At 58.4% G+C, this 20289-nt stretch overlaps 1 protein-coding gene across 3 annotated transcripts in view; it reads right to left on the reverse strand.

The window, feature by feature from the left end:
- The window catches only part of ACOX3 (acyl-CoA oxidase 3, pristanoyl), a 48095-nt gene that overhangs the window by 9853 nt on the left and 17953 nt on the right, over positions 1-20289 (reverse strand). For all 3 annotated transcript variants that reach the window (XR_003795630.1, XM_029235771.1, XM_029235770.1), the window contains 7 exons: positions 16195-16291; positions 14185-14367; positions 12377-12499; positions 10711-10831; positions 8515-8637; positions 8158-8271; positions 3361-3476 (listed from right to left, as the gene is read on the reverse strand). Coding sequence is in view for 2 of the 3 variants with exons in the window: in XM_029235771.1 (XP_029091604.1) it covers positions 3361-3476; positions 8158-8271; positions 8515-8637; positions 10711-10831; positions 12377-12499; positions 14185-14367; positions 16195-16291 (877 nt within the window). In the remaining variant the exon portion in view is untranslated. The remainder of the gene's footprint in view (positions 1-3360; positions 3477-8157; positions 8272-8514; positions 8638-10710; positions 10832-12376; positions 12500-14184; positions 14368-16194; positions 16292-20289) is intronic.

Genomic DNA, 20289 nt, shown 5'->3' on the forward strand with positions numbered 1-20289 from the left:
GAAGCTGCTCTGTGATGGTGGCTGCTCTTCTATTCTGTCTCAGTCCCAGGACTCGAACACGCATGAAGCTGCTACGTGGAAATGTTCAGATGAGGCCGTCAGCCACCTGGGGGACTTGGGCTTTGGGGGTCCGCCCCACCGCGACCTCCGTGCCCAGGAAGCCCGATGCAGCAGCGGGCTCAGGAGCCCACGTCTACTTCCCTACCCCGCTGACTGGGCGCCAGGGGCTGGCTGGATGGCTCTCCTGGCCGCTCATCAGGCCACCTGCCCTGCTGCCTGAGAACCTGAATTAATAGCCGTGGAGAACACGGTGCACGGGCAGCATATGTGCTGGGCCTGGGTGGTCACGTGGATGCAGGCCGTGGGCAGGCAGGAAGTGTCTGAAGGAAGGCATGGCAGAGGCGAGATTCCATGAGCCACAGAGAACGGATCTGCTTCCGCTTCCCAACAGCTCCCCGCTCCAGACGGGAGGTTCCACTGACTCAGGGGTCCTTGACTGGGGCCGGTTTGCCCCCTGGGGCATCTGGCACCGTCAGGAGACAGTTTGGGTTGTCACGACTCGGGGGTGTTGTTGGCATCTTAGTGGGTACAGGCCTGGCGTACTGCTGGGCACCCCACAATGCACGGACAGGTCCCCCAAAATCACACAGCCCGAACATGCATAGGAGTGAGGGTCTCACTCCAGCTCCCATGCCCTCAACTTCCCTCCCAAATCCTTACACGCAGTACCCGTCCTTGGCTTCTCCCGGACAGCCTGTCCTTGCCGCCAGCAGATCTGACCACGCTATTAACAGACATGGGCCAGTGCCCACAAAGGGTCCTTATGGTGTCCACTCTGGGGCCGTGGTGGGGACAGAAACACTCAGGGGTGGTCCTACCCCCCATGGCACAAGCTGCTCCATACTCAATGTTTCCGCCACTCTGTAACCACGAAAAGCTCGAGAGAGAGGCCAGCGGTCTGACGTGTGAGGCCAGGAAGGTCCGTTCCCCTCTCCCTGCACTGGTCCCAGTGCCAGGGTCCTCCCTCCCATGCATCCCCACCCCCACTAAACCTACAGCCCCAGGGAAAAAATTCAGATCCAGGTATCAGTTTCTGGTGTGCTCTGATTTCTGAGTATATTTGCATTTGAACAAGTAATAAATATTTTAGGCAAAAGACAAACTCTGAACTACTCAAGCGTGGACATGGTCAGCCGTGCAGTGTGGGGGAAAGAGCTGGACTCAGGGGTCACAGCTGGCTTGGGTTCAATGCTTGGGACTTCTTACTAGCAGGAGCAGATAAAGAAAAGTTTATCAACTTCCCCCCCTACCCCCCGGTGAGTCAAAGAGTGAACACGCTTTATATTTTCACAAAAGCAGCCAGTGACCTCCCCCAAAGGGCACAGTAGTTCACAGCCTCGGCTGACAGCGCATGGAGTGGCCCTCGTCCATCAGACACTGTCCTCTGACCCGCGCATCCCTGGCCCTGGTTCATGGTCAGTGACTGCTGTGGCTGCCACCTCGGGCCAGCGGCTGGTTCCCGGGCCAGGCTGACCCTCAACCTGTAGGAACTCTTTCCTACCGTCGGTTACGTACGTCTCATGCTTCCCCAGACTGGAATCTGTCTTCTGACTTTCCTTGCAGTATCTTTTGCTATTTAGAAAGGGGGAACGTATGTGTAGTCAGAGCTGCCAGTTTTCTCTTCTTTCACAGCCTCTGAGTTTCCTGTCACACTTGAGCAGCTCGTCCCGCCGAGGGCACGTAAACATTCGCTGAAGTTTCCCTCTCGTGCTCTACTGCTGCTCCCATCACCATACGGGCGGGGACCACATCTCCACAGGACCCTGAACGTCTGTCCCAGGGCTCTGAGGCGCTCTCAGCTGTCAGGATGACCCGGCGCTCACTCTTAATGCTCCGTGATCCAGACCAGGTCTGGAGAACGCAGCCCCCCTCTCGGGTCACCCTCCCCTCCAAGCCCTGCGGCCGCCTTCCAGTACACATCACAGCCACTCCTCAGGTCTGGCCGCACCTCAGCTCTGAGGCTCTCCCCAGGGACACCCGTCTTGGCTGGACCCAGGCTGGGTATGCTGCCACAAGGCTCACTGAAGTGCCGTTGCCAGGTTCTCAGTCGAAGGTCTAAATGTGAATTCCTTCTCAAACGACCAAGCCACACACTCGGGTTCTGTTGTCTGTCTGTGCACGTGCCGGGCACAGGCCGGCGGGCATGGCGGTGTCACAGATCGGCTCAGACGAGGCCTGTGGTGACCTTCTGGGCAGCTCTGCGGGATTCGGATGTGCTGGGAAGGGGCGACCTCCGTGTCCTCCATCTCTTCGGGGTCTTGGGCTACAATGCAGAGAAAGGAGGAACTCCGCAGCCGTCAGTGTCCGAGTGACCGAGGGTGCCGTGGCCCCAGCCCACGTGGAAGGATCGTGTTCACACCTCCTCTCTCGGGTTCCTGGACTGAACTAGGGTTTCACCAACCTTGACGTCTGCTGAATTCATTGAAGACACAGGTTTGATCCTGGTTTATTCGCCCTCGGTCGAGCCTTTCCAGCGAAGCCCCATCCCGGAGTGCTCCTCCCCCTTCCTGGGGCAGACACGCCCGGCAGGTCCCCGGATGCCTGCTCTGCTCCGACTGCATCTGCTCAAGGGGGTGAAGCTGTCCCTCGCAGCACAGGGGGCGGGGCCCTCGGAAGTGATGGGTAGACGTGGCCCCAGGCTATCGGGGGAGGCTCCATTGCCCAGTGTCCAAGGAGAAGGGATGACACCAGTTTTAGAAGCTGCCTAGGCTACGTTTTTCCCAAACGACACCAGTCACTGTAGATGCACGGGGCCCACGGACCACAGCAGGACCAGATCCCGCGTGAAGAGGTGTTTAGAGCGGCTGTTTTCGTGCTGGGGATTCCAGGCACGAGAGGCAGCCCTGTCCCAGAGTGAGAACCAGAGCTGCCCTTGGGCCAATCTCACCGAGCCTCCTTGGAGAGAAGCACAATGACTAAGGAAGCAAATGCAGACAGAGCACGGGTGGGACCTCACAGAAGTCACCGAGCCGTCACTCTGCTGGTCGGGAGGGACCCTGGTGGCTGACGGGCTCCCACAGCCCCGGGTCCCCCCGCCAACCAGCACAGCTCTGGCCAACGGGCCACACACTTGTCAGGGGCCTTAGATATGATGCCCACAACCTCTTCCACACGGGGCAAGGGCGGCGCCACCGTCCCAACAGCAAACCAAGGTGCGGAGAGGTCAGGCCAAGCGCCCGAGGTCACAGGGGCTGAGCAACAGGGCCTGCCATCACCAGGACATGCAGCTCACCAAGGACACGATGGGGCGGGAATTAGGAGCGAATCATTAGAAAAGCAACCTTTAAAACAAACACGTACCTGACAGTTGTTTCTTGCTTCAAAGTCGTTGCTTCCCGATTGTTTCTCTTGATTTAATTTCTGATAACTCTCGCGGAGCAGGTAACAGACCAACCACTCGTATGCCGCCAGTGGGACTTCAAAACGAGAAACGGAGAAAACTGTAACCGATGTAACCGTAGGGCGTCTCACCCTTGTCGAGAACTCAGCTCTCCAGTTTACAGGTGCGGAAACTGAGGGACTGCCCACAGCACAGCCCGGGTGGTGGCCGGGCTGGGACAGGCGCAGGTGAGGGTATTTCCTGGCTCTGCTGTGAGGCCAGCCCGTGTTCTCCACGGTTCTAGCAGCCACGGAGCCCACAGGGTCACGGAGGCGCTTTGGGGGCAAGCGCCTCATTTACGACGAGGATACACAGTCTGGAAGAAACTCGGATCCGCACGGACGTCAGGACGGCTTTCCAGCAGGCGGTAGGAGGAGGGGCGCCCTGTCCACCTGGCCAGCCCGGCCCTGGGGCCCTGGACCTCACACCGGCTCCCCTGAGGCCTCGCCCCCCCTCGCCCGAGAGCCCTGAAGCGCAGAGAGGAAGCACCACGGCAGGGGTGTAGACAGACAGGGACGGGCTGGAAGGGGCTGGAGGGAGACCTCCGTCCTCCTCCCCACGCCCCAACGCCGCCCGCATCTGTGGGTCCTTCTCGCCACATCTCCGCTAGCTCCCAAGGACTTGGCGACCTCAGAACAGCCTGCCCGGCAGGACTGCTACCGCCTCTTCCGTGAAGGACACAGGGCGTGAGGACGAGCCCAGGCACACGGCGAGTGAGCGGGGTAGGGGTGCGGAGTGTGACCTGGCCACGTGGCTCTGCGTCCACGCTTTCCCGCCCGACCCAGGCAGAGGGCCCAGAGCCAGGGCGCCCAGGCCTGCGGGGCCTGCAGCTGCTCTCGGCTCCGGACTCCCAGGTGGGATCGGGCCGAACTGGGTCTGGGCACAAAGGCGGGACACGGGGCACCTGGGATTTCCTTCGATGTCACACAGCCCGTTCCCTGGGAGGATGACACATAGTACCCACTGCTACAGGTCCTGCTACAGACCCCCGACCGTTTCACGCTGTCGTATCCGTTACCTCACAGCACAGCTGAGAACTTCGAACTTCATTAAAGAGCAAACGATCCATGTCACTGGGCTGAGGAATCGGCTCAAAGGCTGCAAGCAGCCTGCCCGAGCTCACACAGCTGTTCTCAGGGAGCCCAGTGAGGTGGGGGTGGGGACCCGGGATGAGGCACCCCTCCCAGAGGCCTGCCGGGTGGGGTGGCTGGAACGGGGCCCCCTGAAGTCACATCCATGTCCTAACCCCCTGAAACCTGTGAATGTGCCCTTACTTGGGCACAGGGTCTTTGCAGATGGAATGACGTGACAACACGGGGTCATCCTAGATCAGGGTGGCCCTGAATCCAATGAGAAAAAGGAGAAGCGCACACACAGAAGAGAGGCCGTGCGAAGGCAGAGGCAGAGACGGGGGACGCGGCCACAAGCCCAGGGATGCCTGCAGCCCCCACGAACTGCGGAGATGAGGAGGGAGCCTCCCCGGAGCCTCCGGAGGGAGTGCGGCCCCGCCCACACCGGGGCAGTGAGCTTCGGTCCAGGACACATTCCTGCTGTTTTCACATCCAGTCCTGTGCCACGGGACACCCACAAACCAGCGGCCCAGGGCGCTGCCCTTCAGGACATCCCTGAAAAGCCAGGTGGACACTGGAAACCAGCTCAGATGCCGACGGGGCCCACTCTGACGCACGTGTGTCCCAGGGTCTTTGCGGCTAAACTCTTCCTGCCGGATGGACCGTCACCAAGATGGTAACAGGTGGGCGCCACGGGGACTCAGATTTTCCATGATTTATTTACGTGGCAACAAAACCCAGGAAGTCGCCAAGGCCAGAAGCCGCTCAGGCTAATTGCTGACCCCAGCCAGAGGCCCCAGCATCCCACGACACAGCGACCGCGGCTCCTCCGGACTGTTCCCAGACGCTGCCCGGGCAGGCGACCCTCTGCAGAAGTGACCCGGCTCCCCGAGGGTCCCGCACCACGTGGAGCCCCCGTGCTGACGTCAGCAACCAGTTCACGGTTTGCTCTGTGCTCCGAGTGAGAAGCAAGCTTGATACATGAGTTGCTGGAACGTTTTTCTTAGAAATTCCACTTTTAGCCCTTTTAGTTTTTCACAGAGAAGCGGGTCACACTGCTCTGTGTTCACACGGAAGGGCGGAGCCCCCAGCGAGCACACAAAAGGTACAATCACAGCCGGCCGGCGTGTGGGCCACTCGGAGAGTCCGTCTGGGCGTGAGGAGTCATCGGGAACAAACTGGGGGAAACCGGCACAGGTGGGCGGTAACGCTCTTACTTGGGGGCTGCTGAAGGCCCAAGACAAATGCTTGCTTCAACTTCAGTCCTCAAGTCCCTCCCAGGTTCCTGGGTCACAAATGGCCTCCTCGGGGCTCCCCGGCTGCTCCCCTACAGCCCTCGAAGGCCCTGAGCGCTGCCTGTCTCCCCATGCCGGCTCCCCCAACCCAGGCGCACTCCCAGGGCGGCCACTGTCACTACGGTCAATCACTCCGAGGTCTGCCCACCTGCGTGGCCTCTCAGTGTCGGGGGTCCCCGACACGCCCACCGGGCCCTCAACGTGGGACTCCTGAACTCCCAGTTTCACCAGCACCCACCCCCCGGGGGGTCTCTCACCTGGCCCTCCATCGAACGTTCCACCTGACCATCCCCCCGACCATCCCCCTTGCCCTCACCCAGCTCCCGTCACTCTCTCCTGTGCTGCCCCTGCCCGGGTTCTGGTCTCCTGGCTGGTCTCCCGAGTCCAGCCTTGCTCTGCATCGGCACCAGAGCACGCCTTCCAAAGTGGGGCTCTGGCCCAGGTGCGCCCCAGAAAGCAAGGCTTGGCCACCTGGCCCCAGATCCTCGGCTGGCACACAGCCCCAGGTGTGGGAGCCACCTGCTCTCCCACCATGCCCACCCCACGGCTCCTGTGTGGCTGACTGCTACCCAAACACACCGCTCTGAACCTCCAAGACCCACCTTGCAAGCCGCCTTCCTGGGAAACAGCTAAGCTCACGCTGCAGGGGTCACTCTGCACCCACCATTCCCAAGGGAGGGCCCCAGCTCATGGCGGTGAGCCGCCCACGAGGGCGGGGGGTACCGCATTCCCTCCTGATACCTTACAGGGGAAACTGAGGCTCAGAGAGGTTAAGCCTCTAGCTCGAGGTTACACAGCTGACTGCAGACCCTGAGCTCCCAACCTCTGGGCGGTGTGCTGACCGCACCGTGTACCCCTCTGAACACGTGATGCTACACAACCCTACTGTCCTGTGTATACACACAATGGTCAGAGCAGCCAACACGCTGAACTCCAATTATTTAATATTTTTGCAAATAAGCCAACTAAAGGAAAAAACCGGGCCTCAGTTATTAAGCGACGTGCAGCTCCTCAACACTCAGGACCATTTGTTAAACCCATCCTCAGCACATAAGTCAGAGGAAGCAGACAGAGAGCTGCCCCACCCGGCCCCTCCCTCTCCAAATAAACCTAATCCCTGAAGGAAAAATCTCCTGACCTTGCAGACAGCCCTCGCTCAATACTGGAACGGCCTTGAGTGTCCAGCCCTACAGAGCCCCAGGGTCATATGTCATTTATGGACTTTTTACCAAAGATGCAGCTGAGACAAAGGCCGGCCCCGAGATGTGGGATTTCATGATCGAATGCCCTGGAGACGAATGGCTGGCTGTGGGCTGCCGATCGTCAGTGTTGGATGCCAAGCCCCTTTTGTCAAATGAATTTTGTTTGCGTTCTTTGCTCCAGAAAATGTTTTCACTTTGTTGGAACGAGTAGAAATTAGAGCACCCACAGGAAAAACAGATGACGCCGCCCTGGCGTGCTTCCTGATGGCCGGCGCGCGACACAGCTCCTGCGTCCACAGCTCCAGCGAGCGGGGAAGGGGCACAGCGGGCGTAGCGGACACCTCCTGAAGCTGGCAGACCACGTGCTTACGTTCCGATTTTACAGCGGGGGACGGTATTAGGGGAAAACATTCCGGTGGGGTTGATGTTATTAGAATGATTAGGTCATTTCCAGGGGCTTCCTGGAGCAACATTTGGGGAGCTCTGTAAGCACCAGAAAGAGATCTTCAAGCGTGTCCCTGCGTCCTCTTAGCACTTTAAAAAGGGAGATAAAGGAGGCGCGTTGTTGTGAGAAAAGCTGTAACAAAGTGCGGTGAGGGGGACGAAGCAATTACCAGCAGCAGTGTTTCTGGATGATGATGGCGATGAAGAAGATGGAGGAGAGACGGCTGGCAAGTCGGCCCAGCCCGGGTCTGACGCCTGCTCCGGCCGCTGACATGCACTGGGGTGCACTGGGCAGCCGCGGTCTCCTCTCCTGGAGACGTGAGCAGCGGTGCAGCCCGGCGGGGTCCCCCAGAGACGGCACGCCCAGTGCCCACAGCCGCTGATGCTGCGATGTGTCACATGCTCTCCATCCTCCGAGTAAGGGAGGGGGCGGCTCCTTCACCCGGAGGACCCAGCGACCCGCCCCCGGGGGACACAGACACTCTGTAAAGCCAGGTGCCCTCCTGCCACGCCAAAGGCTCTCTGCTAACAGCGTTCCGTGGAACACACAGCACCTCGACAGCGGTTTTTGCGATTAAAGTCACAACCGTTAACACGGTGGGGGGCCAGGAGCAGACCCAGCATCCCTTGCTCTCTGGCAGATGGGCTGCCTTTCCAGCTTCTGCCACGCACAGTGCACCCTGGAGACACGGAGGGAGTGTACTTACCTGAGGAGTCCAAGCAGTCCTCAGGGCTGGAACCCTCGAACCTGTGGCCAAGGAGGTTGGGATAGGCTTCCAGAAAGTCCACGGTCTTCAGCGGGCTCTCGATGCGGGCACCGCCTAGGAGCACAGCCAGTGACTCGGGAGAGCCAGGGACCCCCCCACCCCCACCCCAGGGGATGTCCGGCAGAAGGACCCCACCTGCCCCAGCCCATCACTTCAGAAGCTGGTCCGTCCCCACTTGATCACACATTTCCTTCCTGCAAAACCCAGAGTCCATCCTGACAGAAGAGCTAACTCAAGGGGGCCTGGGAACCTCACCCTCCCGCCCCCAACGGGGCTGCAGGGCGCCGGCCTCCTCACCTTGGTCCCGGCGCACCAGCAGGCCAAGCAGGTAGTTGCTGGTCTGCTGCAGCAAGACGCTGTTGTCGCCTTCGTACGTGCAGTTCGGGTCGTTGTCATCTCTGAGGTCTCCCAGACGGTTCACTGCAAGGAGGCCCCAGCGTTCTCGTCACTGGGGGTGCACATGTGAGAAGTGCCCCCCAACCCCCAGCTGCCACCTGGGACTCTGAGGTCCCAGGTCCGGCTTGATGGGATGAAGCACTTCCCGCCCTGCTCCCAGTGCCAACTCCACCCCCGACCCGCGGTGTGCCCTCTCCATCCAGCTGCTCCCTCTTTAAGGACATATCGGTAACACCCGCGAGGTCCCCGGGGAAGAGAAGCGGGTGGCTCCCCGTGAAGCCCCAGTGCCGCGCTCAAGAAGCATCCGCTGGCATCAGCATCCCTGTCCCTACCGTGAGCCTCTCAGGTCACCTGGCAAAGCGCCCTCCAGTGGGGTCACTGACAGAGCTGACTACCTGAGCGGCAGGAGGGTGCCCTTCTTCCTTTTCCAACTGAAGGAACCCTTCTTTGGACACGAGACATTTCAAATATCTGAAGACAACTCTCATTTTTCTCTTGTCTTTCCTACCAGCGAAATAACCCAATTCCTTTGCAGATTTTATAAAGTATGCTTCCCAGATCTTCACCACCTAGGTTTCCATCCTCTGACGGAGAATGTTCTCCAAACGTGAGGCTGAGATGGGAGAAAGGGTAGGACCCTGACTTCTCACACTCACGTATTGCTATGAACAGCCCAAGAGGGTGTAAGATGTTCGGCAGCAGACACGAGGCTTGTGGTCACCTATGACACCCTGATCGTCTTCCTCTGAATTGCTGCCCATGCCACAGTTAGACCACTGAACATGAAGGGCTAAGAGTGCCCTTAGAGAAATGATTTGCAACGCATACTTAAATCTAGATAAACGGCTTTACATTTATCCCTGCTGAGTTGGGCCTCACTGGCTTCAGCCCTGCTTGTATTATGTGATGACACTTCCTTTAGTCATTTTTGTTGTCTGAAGGGCTGCGTGATTCAAGTTCCTCCTTCTAAACTATTTATAGCGTCTCTATATGAGCTATAACAACAAACAAATACTACAAAGAGCATTGCACAGAGGACAAAACACATGGATGAGTAACGTCTGCAGCCCCACAGTTACCCACACGTCAGTAAACGCGGAGTGTGGAGGAGGGGAGGGGCCCCCCTGCCTGCTGCCCCCGCACGAGGAGTAACTGGGACACATCCCGGTTACTAAAAGCTCCTAAAAGGCTTCCGGAGGAATAAACTGTCAAGAAGGTCTCTGCCAGCTCTGTTGTTGCCTTCTTTGAGTAACCAGACTTTAACCAATCAGTTATTGAAGAGACTAGCACACGGGGAGTTAGGCAGGTAAGCTGCAATAATGATGACGACCACGATAATAATGATAATAATAACAGACCAAAATGACGAGGCACACGCCCTATGCCGACACTGTGCTAGACCCTTCACGTGGGTTAGTTCACTTACTCGTTGCAAAACCCCCCGTTGTGCTATCCTATCATTAGTCCCATTCTATGGAGAAGAAAGCTGAGGGGCAGTGAGGGTGGGCAGCTTGCCTGCGGCTATGAAGCCCGTGACCGGCAGAGCCGGGATCTGGTCCCGGGCTGTCGGTCTCCCCCTCTCTCCACCATCCACCAAATGACCGAACAGCTGCCAGTGTCAATAAAAGCAAACTCTCTCAGAATTTTTCTTCGGAACAAAACTTAGTGCCAGTTTACTGCCAAAGCCATTAACTAAAAAGTTCCAATTCAGATGAACAGATAAGCTCCTTCCTCTTCCGGTTTTCGGTCTCCACGCTGCTTCGTGACACCCGGGTTTCGACCGAGGAACATCGGGTGGCGGCGAGCCGAGGGACTGGACTAGGGCAGGGGTTGGCAAACCTGCTCTGGAAAGTTCCAGCCAGTAAATGTTTTAGGCTTTGCTGAGACGGCTCAGCTGGGCGGGTGGAGCGGGAACACGGCCACGGGAAGTGTGTAAACAAATGGGCATGACCGGGGGGCCAACAAATCTTTATTCACAAAAACCTTTACCCACAGAGACAGCCTTTGGCCAGCAGGCTGTCGTTTGCCGACCCCTGGCCGTGAGCCACATGGTGCAGGAGAGGACAGAAGACCAGCCCACATGTCCCCAAAACCTACTGGCCAGATAGCCGTGTCCTCCACACGCCTCCCGGCACTCCTGGATTCCGCGCTGGGCCGTCCACGAGGCCAGGGGCTTGCCGGCCGACGCCAAGGCGTGGATCTCGCGTCCCAGCTCTGCCTTGGGAGAGAGAAGCCAACGAGAACAGGTGAAAAAAGGCTCCGACCCCAGAGGTCAGGGGTCAGTTCAAGCACAGCCTCAGAGGCTTATGTCCCCTCCAGTCTAATCCGAGGTACCCGACAACTACAAAGGAAAGAAACCCAATTTTAGTTTAAAAAAACAGGATTCAAGGAAACACGGATACCCTGCAGCACAGTCACACAACTTCATGACAGTGAAAATAAACGACCACAGCTCTGCCTGGCCGGTAAACACGGGGTGGGAGCGCGGGGGAGCGGGGAAGGCTGATCGCAGAAGAGCGTAACGTTATGACTCCGTTTACACGAAGTTTGCAGCGGAGACTAAGAAGGAACCCAAGGGCTGGGAGGCGGTGCCGAGACACTGCCCCCAGGGGAGAGGGTGGCAGGCGGCCCCAGACGACTGCACAGACATGGCCACTCGGTCCACACTGCGCGGAGGGCCCAGCCAGCATTCCCAGCCTTAACACGTCTAGTAAATACTCTTTCGCCTCGACTCGATATTCAATGCAAATAATTACAAGAAAGACACACACACACCCCCGCTAAATAACGTGACGTGTTTTACCAGCATTTTCAACTTCAAAGAAGGGCTACTCTATAACCTGTACCTGGGTTGAAGCACTGAGTTTCAGAAAGAACAGAGCTCGATGACACTTCAAGACATTTTTAACAGGACAACTCCATCGTCAGCTGGCAAAAGTTTCAATGACTCACGCTTGGGAGAAAAAACACGCGTAACCCTGCACTCCTGATGAAACGGTCTTCAGGGTCACGGTCGTCGCTGTCGGCCTGATTGCTCAGCAGTGCACGCTGCCGGCAACCCCCCGCCACCGCCCCCCCCCCGCCTCCCCCGCCCCACCTCTTGGCTCCTGGGTGTTTACGCCGAATATTCCAAAACGTGCTAATTTGATACAGGCTTTTCAGGGCGTGGTACGTAACCCCGATCTGCAGCGTTCCTAACCAGTTTTCAGGCGCCCTTGGTGTGATTCACATTTCACCGCTGCCCAGGAGGCAGCGTAAGGGGGGAAAAAAACAACGCATGAACCGTCCACACAGAAATTAGCGGAGGACCCCTTTCTACGAGGGGGCCGGTCTCAGTGGATTTGCACGCTCATTTCTGGAGCAAAGTCCGCCTGTCAAGTCAAATCCAGTCAGCTGGGTTCAGACTTTTGTCGGGTTGTTTACAAAGGGATCAGAACCGTGAAATCGACTGAGGGGCCGGTAATGTGGATTTTGCAAAAGCATCATGTTCTCAAGAGGAGAACAGCAGCTGAACTCACAGACGGGAACCAGGAGACGTGTCAGCACATCCTTGAGAATCGGGAATGTGGACACGTGCCTGACACGTTCCCATCGCAGCGAGGGCTCCGAGAGGACACAGTCCACGGGTCAAGTCGGACAGAGCCTCCGTCCCCGCGAATCCAGGCACCGAGGTTGTTTTGAAAGAAAGGCTGAATCTGTGCTGTCCAACACCAGTGAAATTTAAAGGATGATAAACGCTGTGGAGAAAAGCGGAGACCCTCACCTGCCTGGCGCTCCGGTCTTTCCCCAGAAGGCCTTGCTGAAGCTCCACCAGATCCAGGAAGAGAGATTTGGAAAAGTGGTCCAAGGCATAGGCCGCGGCCAGGTACGGAAGTAAACGCCATTGCTGAAACAGACAAATCCCTGCCTGGAGACCTCCAAGTGCCCCCAGGGCCCGCCTGCCTTCCGGGGTGGGTGACGGGGCTGGAGCGCCAGGAACTCGCTGCCCACCGTCCCCACTCGTTGCAGAAGGTCCTGCATGTCTCCCGGACCCACCCCCGTGAGGCCTGCCCCCCGACGCTCTTCCAGTGTGGCCAGGTCTCCCGCACCACCCTGACGACCCCACTCAAGGAGAAACTGTGCCGCATGCACCACCCTGCACGGCCCCCTCACCGCTCTCCCATCCACATGACCCCTGAGCCAGAGCAAATGCTGATCTACAAGAGAACTAAGAAAGCCAGGCAGCCGTGCCCGAGTGCGGGGCCCACCCGGCGATGCCTGTGCTTTGGGAGCCTACGGGGAATGAAGCGACCACCCCCAGAGCCAGACGGGGAAACAGGCTCATGGAGAGCCGAGGGAGGGTGTCTCTTTCACCAGCGCACATCCGCTGTTGCGTGGATGGAGGGGGCGGAGCCTGAAAGGACCTGGGAGACAGGTGCCACCGTCGGCAGCACCGTGGTCACCTGCCGTTTCCTGGGTGTGGTCACGGTGCCAACTGCTTCTCATGCACTAACGTATTTAATCCTTACAGCCACTCACAGAGAGGTATTATCAGCAGTCCCAACTTACAAAGGAGAAAACTAGAGCACAGAGAGGTTCAGTGGCTTGCCCAAGGACACACAGCAGGGAGGGGGTGGGCCTGGGGTCAGGAGCCCAAGCATGTGGCTCAGGTGGGCTCTCATGACCGCTGAGCCAGGCCTGATGCCCAGACAGTCGGACGTGCCGTGACCTCACCAAGGCCACGGGGTTGGTGGTGTGGTGGACACTGCGTGCCAGCCCGGAATGAACCAGGCACTGGGCTTTCCCTTACTTGTTTATTTGGTATTAAAACAGGTTCACGGCCATAGTAAAAGAAGTGTTAAAAGAAACAACTTCGATTCAGTTACAATTTCCTGAAACTTTCGCTCAGATACACCTTTGCTCAGGCCTAACTGGCCAAGACCTGGGTCCGATTTAGCTGCTGACTCTGGCAGGAGCCACTGACTCGAGCCTCGGGGACCCACCTGGATCCCCAGTCCACCTGGTGTGCAGGGCAGCTGCATGGTGCGCACAGAAGGGCTGGGGACGCAGGGGCACCGGTGGGGGCTCGCTGTGATAAAATGCGTCCCCCGCCCCGCCCCGGCGTCCAGGTGATGCTCAGCCTGAGTTGCACCTTTGCCATCGAGGGCTGCCTCGTCTCGGAGGACCCGGAAGGTGAGCGTCCCCTCTGCTAAAGGACGTCACCACGAACAGTGCTACACCCTCAGCCGCTGTGTCCTGGGGTCACTTCCCAGGGATGGGACGAGCGCGTTGGAGCGCGGCCTGGACGTTCAGGGTCCCGCAGGTGGGATGAGCGTGCACACCTGTTCCCTCGGCCTCACCAGCGCGCCTCCTGCTGGTCGTACACACTCCTGTTCAACTAAAGACCATTTATCGAGACCACGTGTGGCCCCAGACGCCGCACTCCTTCCCTGTGAGTGTCTGTCACTCCCTCTGTTAACTCCTGAAGGGACCTGATCAGCAACCAGCAACCCAGGTGCGGCGACCTAAGAGAGGAGGTGTGTCTGCACGCGGAGCAGGAAGAAAGTGAACTCACGCCTGCGGAAGCTGTACCTGCATCGGATACTCCAGCACCGGTACTTCCTCCTCGTCTGTTGGTCCAAACTGACGCCTGGTGGCTGAGAAACGCAGAGCTATGGACACGGCCAGCTTTAGGTTCACGACGGACATGCCCGCGATGGCGACCCGGCCGGAGGACAGGCTGCCCAGGGACTCGCTGAAGTGCTGCCTGGCGTCCTGCCGGAGGAAGGCAGGTGAGGGCGGACCTGGGACCCGCAGGCTGCCTTGGGGATGGGCACAGACGTGGAGGGGCGCTCCTCTATTCACTCAACACTTCCAGGCCCTGCCCCCAGGACGCCCCAGACACAAGCCCCTGGGCCCAGGAGGCCAAGCTGCACGGGGGCCGGCGTCCCCATCACGGGATGCTGTGGGGAGGCACGGAGGATGCCTAGTGACAGGAGGACGGGGCACCATCTGCAGAGACCTGCAAACGGCCACCTGGAAGTACGAAGCCCCGCTCCCAGTCCCACCGAGGATTGGACAGCCGTGCCGAGAGCGACGCAGGAGCCGAAGCAGAGGGCATGGCTGGCACCGACATTTCGTTTATAAACCAGGCTCCTTCCCCCACCCCCTCACCCCCCGCCTGGGATTCCTCCCGGTCCATCAAACCACCATTCTAAGCGGTGTGATGGCCAGCTGCTGTCCTTTTTGATCTTTGAAACTGGGTAATTGCCCGTGTGTGTCTATTTTTAACGTGTTGTAAATCGCAACGCGCTTATCGCTGTTTCCAACAGTGGCTTGTGCTTTAAGGGCCGTCGGCGGCGTGTGGGTACATCTGCCCGTAAGGCTCACCAAGTTATCCCATCACCTGCACCTCCCTCACCCCCTGCTGCTTCTCCTGGGTTCACTTATTTTACTATTCGGACTTTTCTTCCAAAATTATGTCCACTCTGGTATTTGTGTGGCAACATGTCAAGCCTCTGGCCGACAATATTTGTTATGTTCTCATGCACGAATGACAGTCCAGTTGGATTTAGAAGAAGCATGTTTACAGTTGCTTTCCCTCAATGGTTTGAAATGTCATCTCACTGACTTCTCGCGTTCGGCGTCGTGCCGGAGAACTCTGAGACTCAAGGGGCTTTTATTCCGTGGGAGTTGGCTCAGCACCCTCTCTCTGGAAGGCCTCAGCATCTTCTCTACGAGGTTCTGACATTTCTCTGCAGTGAGTGTGGGATGGGAGACCCTGACTCCCCCTGTATGGGCCCCTCCGTCAAGGTTTCCTTTCTTCTTTACTTTAGAGACATTTATCTTCATCGTTTCTGCAAAACATTGTCTCTGTGGTTCTCTCCATCCTTTCCTGCCGCCTCCTTCACTCTGATTTCCAACCGCTAATTCACTCTCCCGCTGTATGTACCCCATCTGTTGGGTTCTCTCAGTGACTTACTTTTGTCCTTTTCATTCTTTTTGTATATCGCTGTTTCCATTCCTGAACGGCTTCCTGTGTCACCTCTAGCTTCTTTCATCATCTGGAGGCACCCGTCACACGCGCTGAAGCCCTGTTCTCTTGGCTCCAAGCAGCCGAAGCTCAATGTCAGGTGGGGTTCTCACACGCACACGTGCTCCCGGGACGCGTCATCTCGGCTGTGGGTTCAGGCCCGGGAGGGCTCAGCTACCCTGACTCGACCACGTCTGGAAAGCGTCCAGTGCCACTGCATGTCTACACTCAGTGAACTTAGGGGCGTGGTCAGACACCGGAGGACACCGTCACCCCCGTTGGTGCACAGCCCACCAGGCGACCCTTTCACTCTTAAGCCCCTGGTGGGAAACAGCACCGGTGGGGGCAACCTCCCTGACTGAAATGCCGGGGGGGCTGGCAGGGGTGGGGTGGGGGGAGGTCATCGTGCTCGGAGCCCTGGGGGTGTGGCTGACCCAAGCACTCTCGTCCCTGTTGGCGGCACTGGGACCTGATCCTAGACAGGTTTGCACGGGCCACGGGCTCCTGTGGTGACTGTCCCCCTCTGAGCACAGGGGGTGGGTGTCCTGTGGGCCTGGAGGCAGCTGTACCTTAACATGGGTGACGTAGGTGCCCTCGGGGGTGATATCTCCTGAGCGGTTCAGTAGGTCCTGGCGAGGAATCCTGACCTTGTGGAACATGGCAAATCTGTGTGGAGACACAGCACTTCTGGTTAAACTGGGGTCGGCCCCCGGGGCTTATCTCCTCTCCCTCCTGAAACTCAGTCAAATAAAAGCAAAGGACAGGGCTTCCCTGGTGGCGCAGTGGTTGAGAGTCCGCCTGCCGATGCAGGGGACACAGGTTCGTGCCCCGGTCCGGGAAGATCCCACATGCCGCGGAGCGGCTGGGCCCGTGAGCCACGGCCGCTGGGCCTGCGCGTCCGGAGCCTGTGCTCCGCAACGGGAGAGGCCACAGCAGTGAGGGGCCCGCGTACCGCAAAAAAACAAAAAAAAAGCAAAGGACAACTCAAAAGGTGACATAATCCCCAAAAGACCAAAAAAACAAACCTAACAAAACACAACAAAACAAAAACGCAGGAGAGAGAAGGCACCAGTAGACAGGACATTTCAACAAATTTTTCTATTCAAAAGAGCAGGCGTCAGCAAAAGGTGGTGTGAGTGATGGGCTCTGCGTGAGGTAAAGCGGCCGTCTGTTGGTAATGATGCAGGCGAGCGCCCCCACCCCCACTACCGCCGGCGCTCGGGCCTCAGGGCTGCACGCGGGCTCCCGCTACACTACACGCTGGGAGGAAACGTCCTCGCTCGCTGCGGCCAGAACACCCGGGACCGGTCATTCAGCAGAAAAGGCGGGACCGTTTTCGTAAAGATGAGAATCTCTGGTTCTCACACTTGAATCCCGCACCAGAGTCCACACACGGAGTGACAAAGTCAGCAAACTGAGGTTTTAAACGTCCCGAGTCAAACAGGAGTACTGCACCATCCCATTAGGGCTCCAGGGGCAGGTGAGCCAGCTCCCCTGAGCAGCTGAGAACACGCATGCACACGCATCCCTGGGGATCACGCGTGTGTCAGTAATCGAAGGTGTTTTCTGTGGTTGTCAGGAAGGAAAATCTATCTCACGACAGTGCAGGGAACAAGGTTATGTGAAGTCACGGGTGGTACAGATACTGTGCAAAAAAACCCAAACCATCTTAAAATATCAATAGTTCCGACAGCGCCTTATCTGATTTCTAAGCAGTTTCGATGTCACACGGAACATTCTTTTACTGAACCACAGGAAGCAGCTCTGGGGAGAAGAGCAGTGCCCTGCGGAGAAGGGGGGCAGCTCCGCGTACCACCCCCCAGCTCCTCCTTGGATCCCAGGCTGCGTGGCTCCCCAGGCACCGTCCCGAGCCACGGTGCTTACCCCCACCCCGGGCCGTGTCCTGATGGTCTGTGCCTCTTCTTGTCCCATTTCCTGCAACAGCCTCCCCCTTGGCTCTCTCCAGACCCCACCTCGTCCCCCCGTCCCGCACACGGGAGCAGAGGCCTGTCTAAACCTCGGCTCGGAATGGTCACACCCGGCACGAGAATCTTGGATCCCTGGGACCAACAGAATCTAAACCCGTAGGGAAACGTGGTAAGCCCTCCGGCGGGACCCCTGTCAGCTGCTGCAACAGCACCGGCCTCCTCGTAGCCCACAGCCCGTAACATCTGCCTGTGACCGTCAAGCCGGCCAGGCCCTCTCCTGGCCTCGGGGCCGACGGCCCTCAGAGCGCTGCCACCTCCTCCAAGATGCCTGCCACGATTCCCACCCCTGCCCCGAGGTGAGCACCCAGGGGTCCCACAGCACCATTAGATGGCGGTCCTGGCCACGTTGCCCACTGAGCCACTTGCCTTTCGGTGGCCGTTAGTGACCCTGTTATAAGGGGGCCACATGCCTGGCACCTAGAAGACACGTAATAAGTACCGGGGATGAATCAACAGCGACGAGACATCATCCTAAGGGCGCTGGTGCACCTCCACAGAACCCCGAGTCCCGGGGCAGCCTTGAGGGGTGACAGAGCCAGTGCACCTGGGGAAGAGCTGAGACCCGGGGCTGGGCGTGGGGCGGCTGGAGGGGCCCCTCCCAAATTCCTTCGGAAGCGACTAGGATTTCTGCACGTGAGGCCCCCAGGCCCCCAGCAGCATCCAGGCCAGGGTCTCCCTCCGGCGTGTGAAACGCAGGCCCGGCCCGAGCACCCGAAGGCACTGCCTGGAGGGAGCCACTCATCGGGGCCTTTGTGGGGCGGCTCTGACTGGCCCCGGGACCCACGTCTCTAGAACGCCCGGCCTCAGTGCCGATGTCCCTGGTCTGGTCCAGCTCATCACTTGAAAGGCGAGGAATGCTTTTCCAAGTCTGATGCTGTCAACTGAGAGCGCCCTCTTCAAGGAGTGGAAAATCTTCACCCTTCCCTGCCACACAGGGATGGAACAAGGCTGGATATATTTATAGTCGCAAAACTATTCGCTGGAGTTTAACTGAAATCAAAATTTTACACATTCTCTTTTGAGCACTGCCATGTGGCAAAGGCTGTTCCAGAAACAGTCGATGCTGGCCAGCCTGGTCAGAATCCCCAGTGTCCCCAGAGGGCAGGGGGGCGGGGGGCCGCATAGGTCGTATCTGACACGGGGTGTGCGTGTGACACGATAGTGTGAGCATACGGCAGGGCTGGGGGGCTTGCGGGCGGCAGACCCTGCCCCAGGCCCTGCACCCCCTTCCTCCTGGGCCACCCGTTCCACGTCCCAGTGGCCTCCTTGCTCCTGGGGCCTCTCACTGCTGCCCCAGCCCCACCTGGGCCCCAGAGCCTCATGGGACGTCCTCCCAGCCGCTCTGGAGATGCTTCCTCACCTCACCTCTGAGCAAGTGTGAGGATGCCCTGCAGCCCACCTTGAAGGTGAGGCTCAACAGTTCACTTGAGGGATCTTTACTGATTTGCTTTTAGAGTTATTTGGCTAAAAGTAATCCGTGCAATTTACGTCTGCCTCTGATTTCTAGACAGTCTTCCCACAGACTCACGAATCCCTGTGATCTACCTATGAACTGTTAACCACTTTTTCAAAATAAAAGATCTCAATCGCGACCCTGCTCTGCAAGCAGCCTGCAAACAAGGAAAGCCAGGGACTCAGACCCGCGCGCCCTCTGCTGGGCGTGCGCCCCGAAGCTGGCAGGGACAGCTGCGTTTCTGGCGGGGCGGGCACTGCCTGCGTCACTGCCCCTGGCCCACATCCCAGCCCCAGCCCAGCGGCCGAGGGACCCCAGGCACCACTGAACCTTCAAAGGCTCAGGGTACGGCTGCTTCCACGTCCTGTCTGCCGGCCTCCAAGTGGCCCCATGGGAACGGCGACTCTGGTTTGGGGGCGCCGCTCTGAGCCGGCTTCAGGGTAGTCACCATGCTGCCCCCTGGCGGCACCGGGCTGGCACTGCTGAGTCTCAGAAGGGCTTTGCCCGTCGGACGTGACATGTTTATTTAGGAGGGCCTTTGCTACGCTGGTGTGACTCCCTGGGACCATCGCAATAAGAAACAAATACTCAGTCTCTAAAACGGGACTAACAGTCTCTGAAACGAAACTAACACACCACTGTAAAGCAATTATACTCCAATAAAGATGTTAAAAAATAAAATAAATAAATAAAAATAAATAAAACGGGACTTGATTTGGGAGGACCAAGGGCAGAGTTTTTCACGGATGTCCCCAAACAGTGTTAAAGGTTCTAACTTGTAAAACCAAATGAACGGGGACTGGAGATCTGTGACCTCACCCAAGGCCTTCCTTGGACAGCAGTGACCCAGCAGCACTTGTTCACAGCTGGAGGGTCATTTCCCACCGCCAGGCGCCTGGAGACACACCTGCCCGGCCTTACGTGTGAGCACAGACCCTTCCACAGATGGAGTCACCGTACACGCATTTTCCGGGTCCCACAATGGGACGCGTGGATCTAATAAAAGGACGCTCGTGCTCAGGGCCCAGAGCAAGACGGGGCCTTCCACCTCCACCTCCTGCATGGTCCTCCTTGATGCTGCCTCACCTCAGCCAGGTCGGGTCCATCTTCTCAAACACTCCAAGCCGCGTGGCGGCCTCGCTCTGAGGGCTGCAGAGCGTCCCCTGTCCCAAGGACCACAGGCCACATGGCCCGTCCCTGTTGGGGGGGCCCCATGCACCCGC

This window comes from Monodon monoceros, unplaced genomic scaffold (assembly GCF_005190385.1).
Source record: "Monodon monoceros isolate NGI ecotype Baffin Bay Population unplaced genomic scaffold, NGI_Narwhal_1 Super_Scaffold_20, whole genome shotgun sequence".
NCBI classification, from domain to species: Eukaryota; Metazoa; Chordata; class Mammalia; order Artiodactyla; family Monodontidae; genus Monodon; species Monodon monoceros.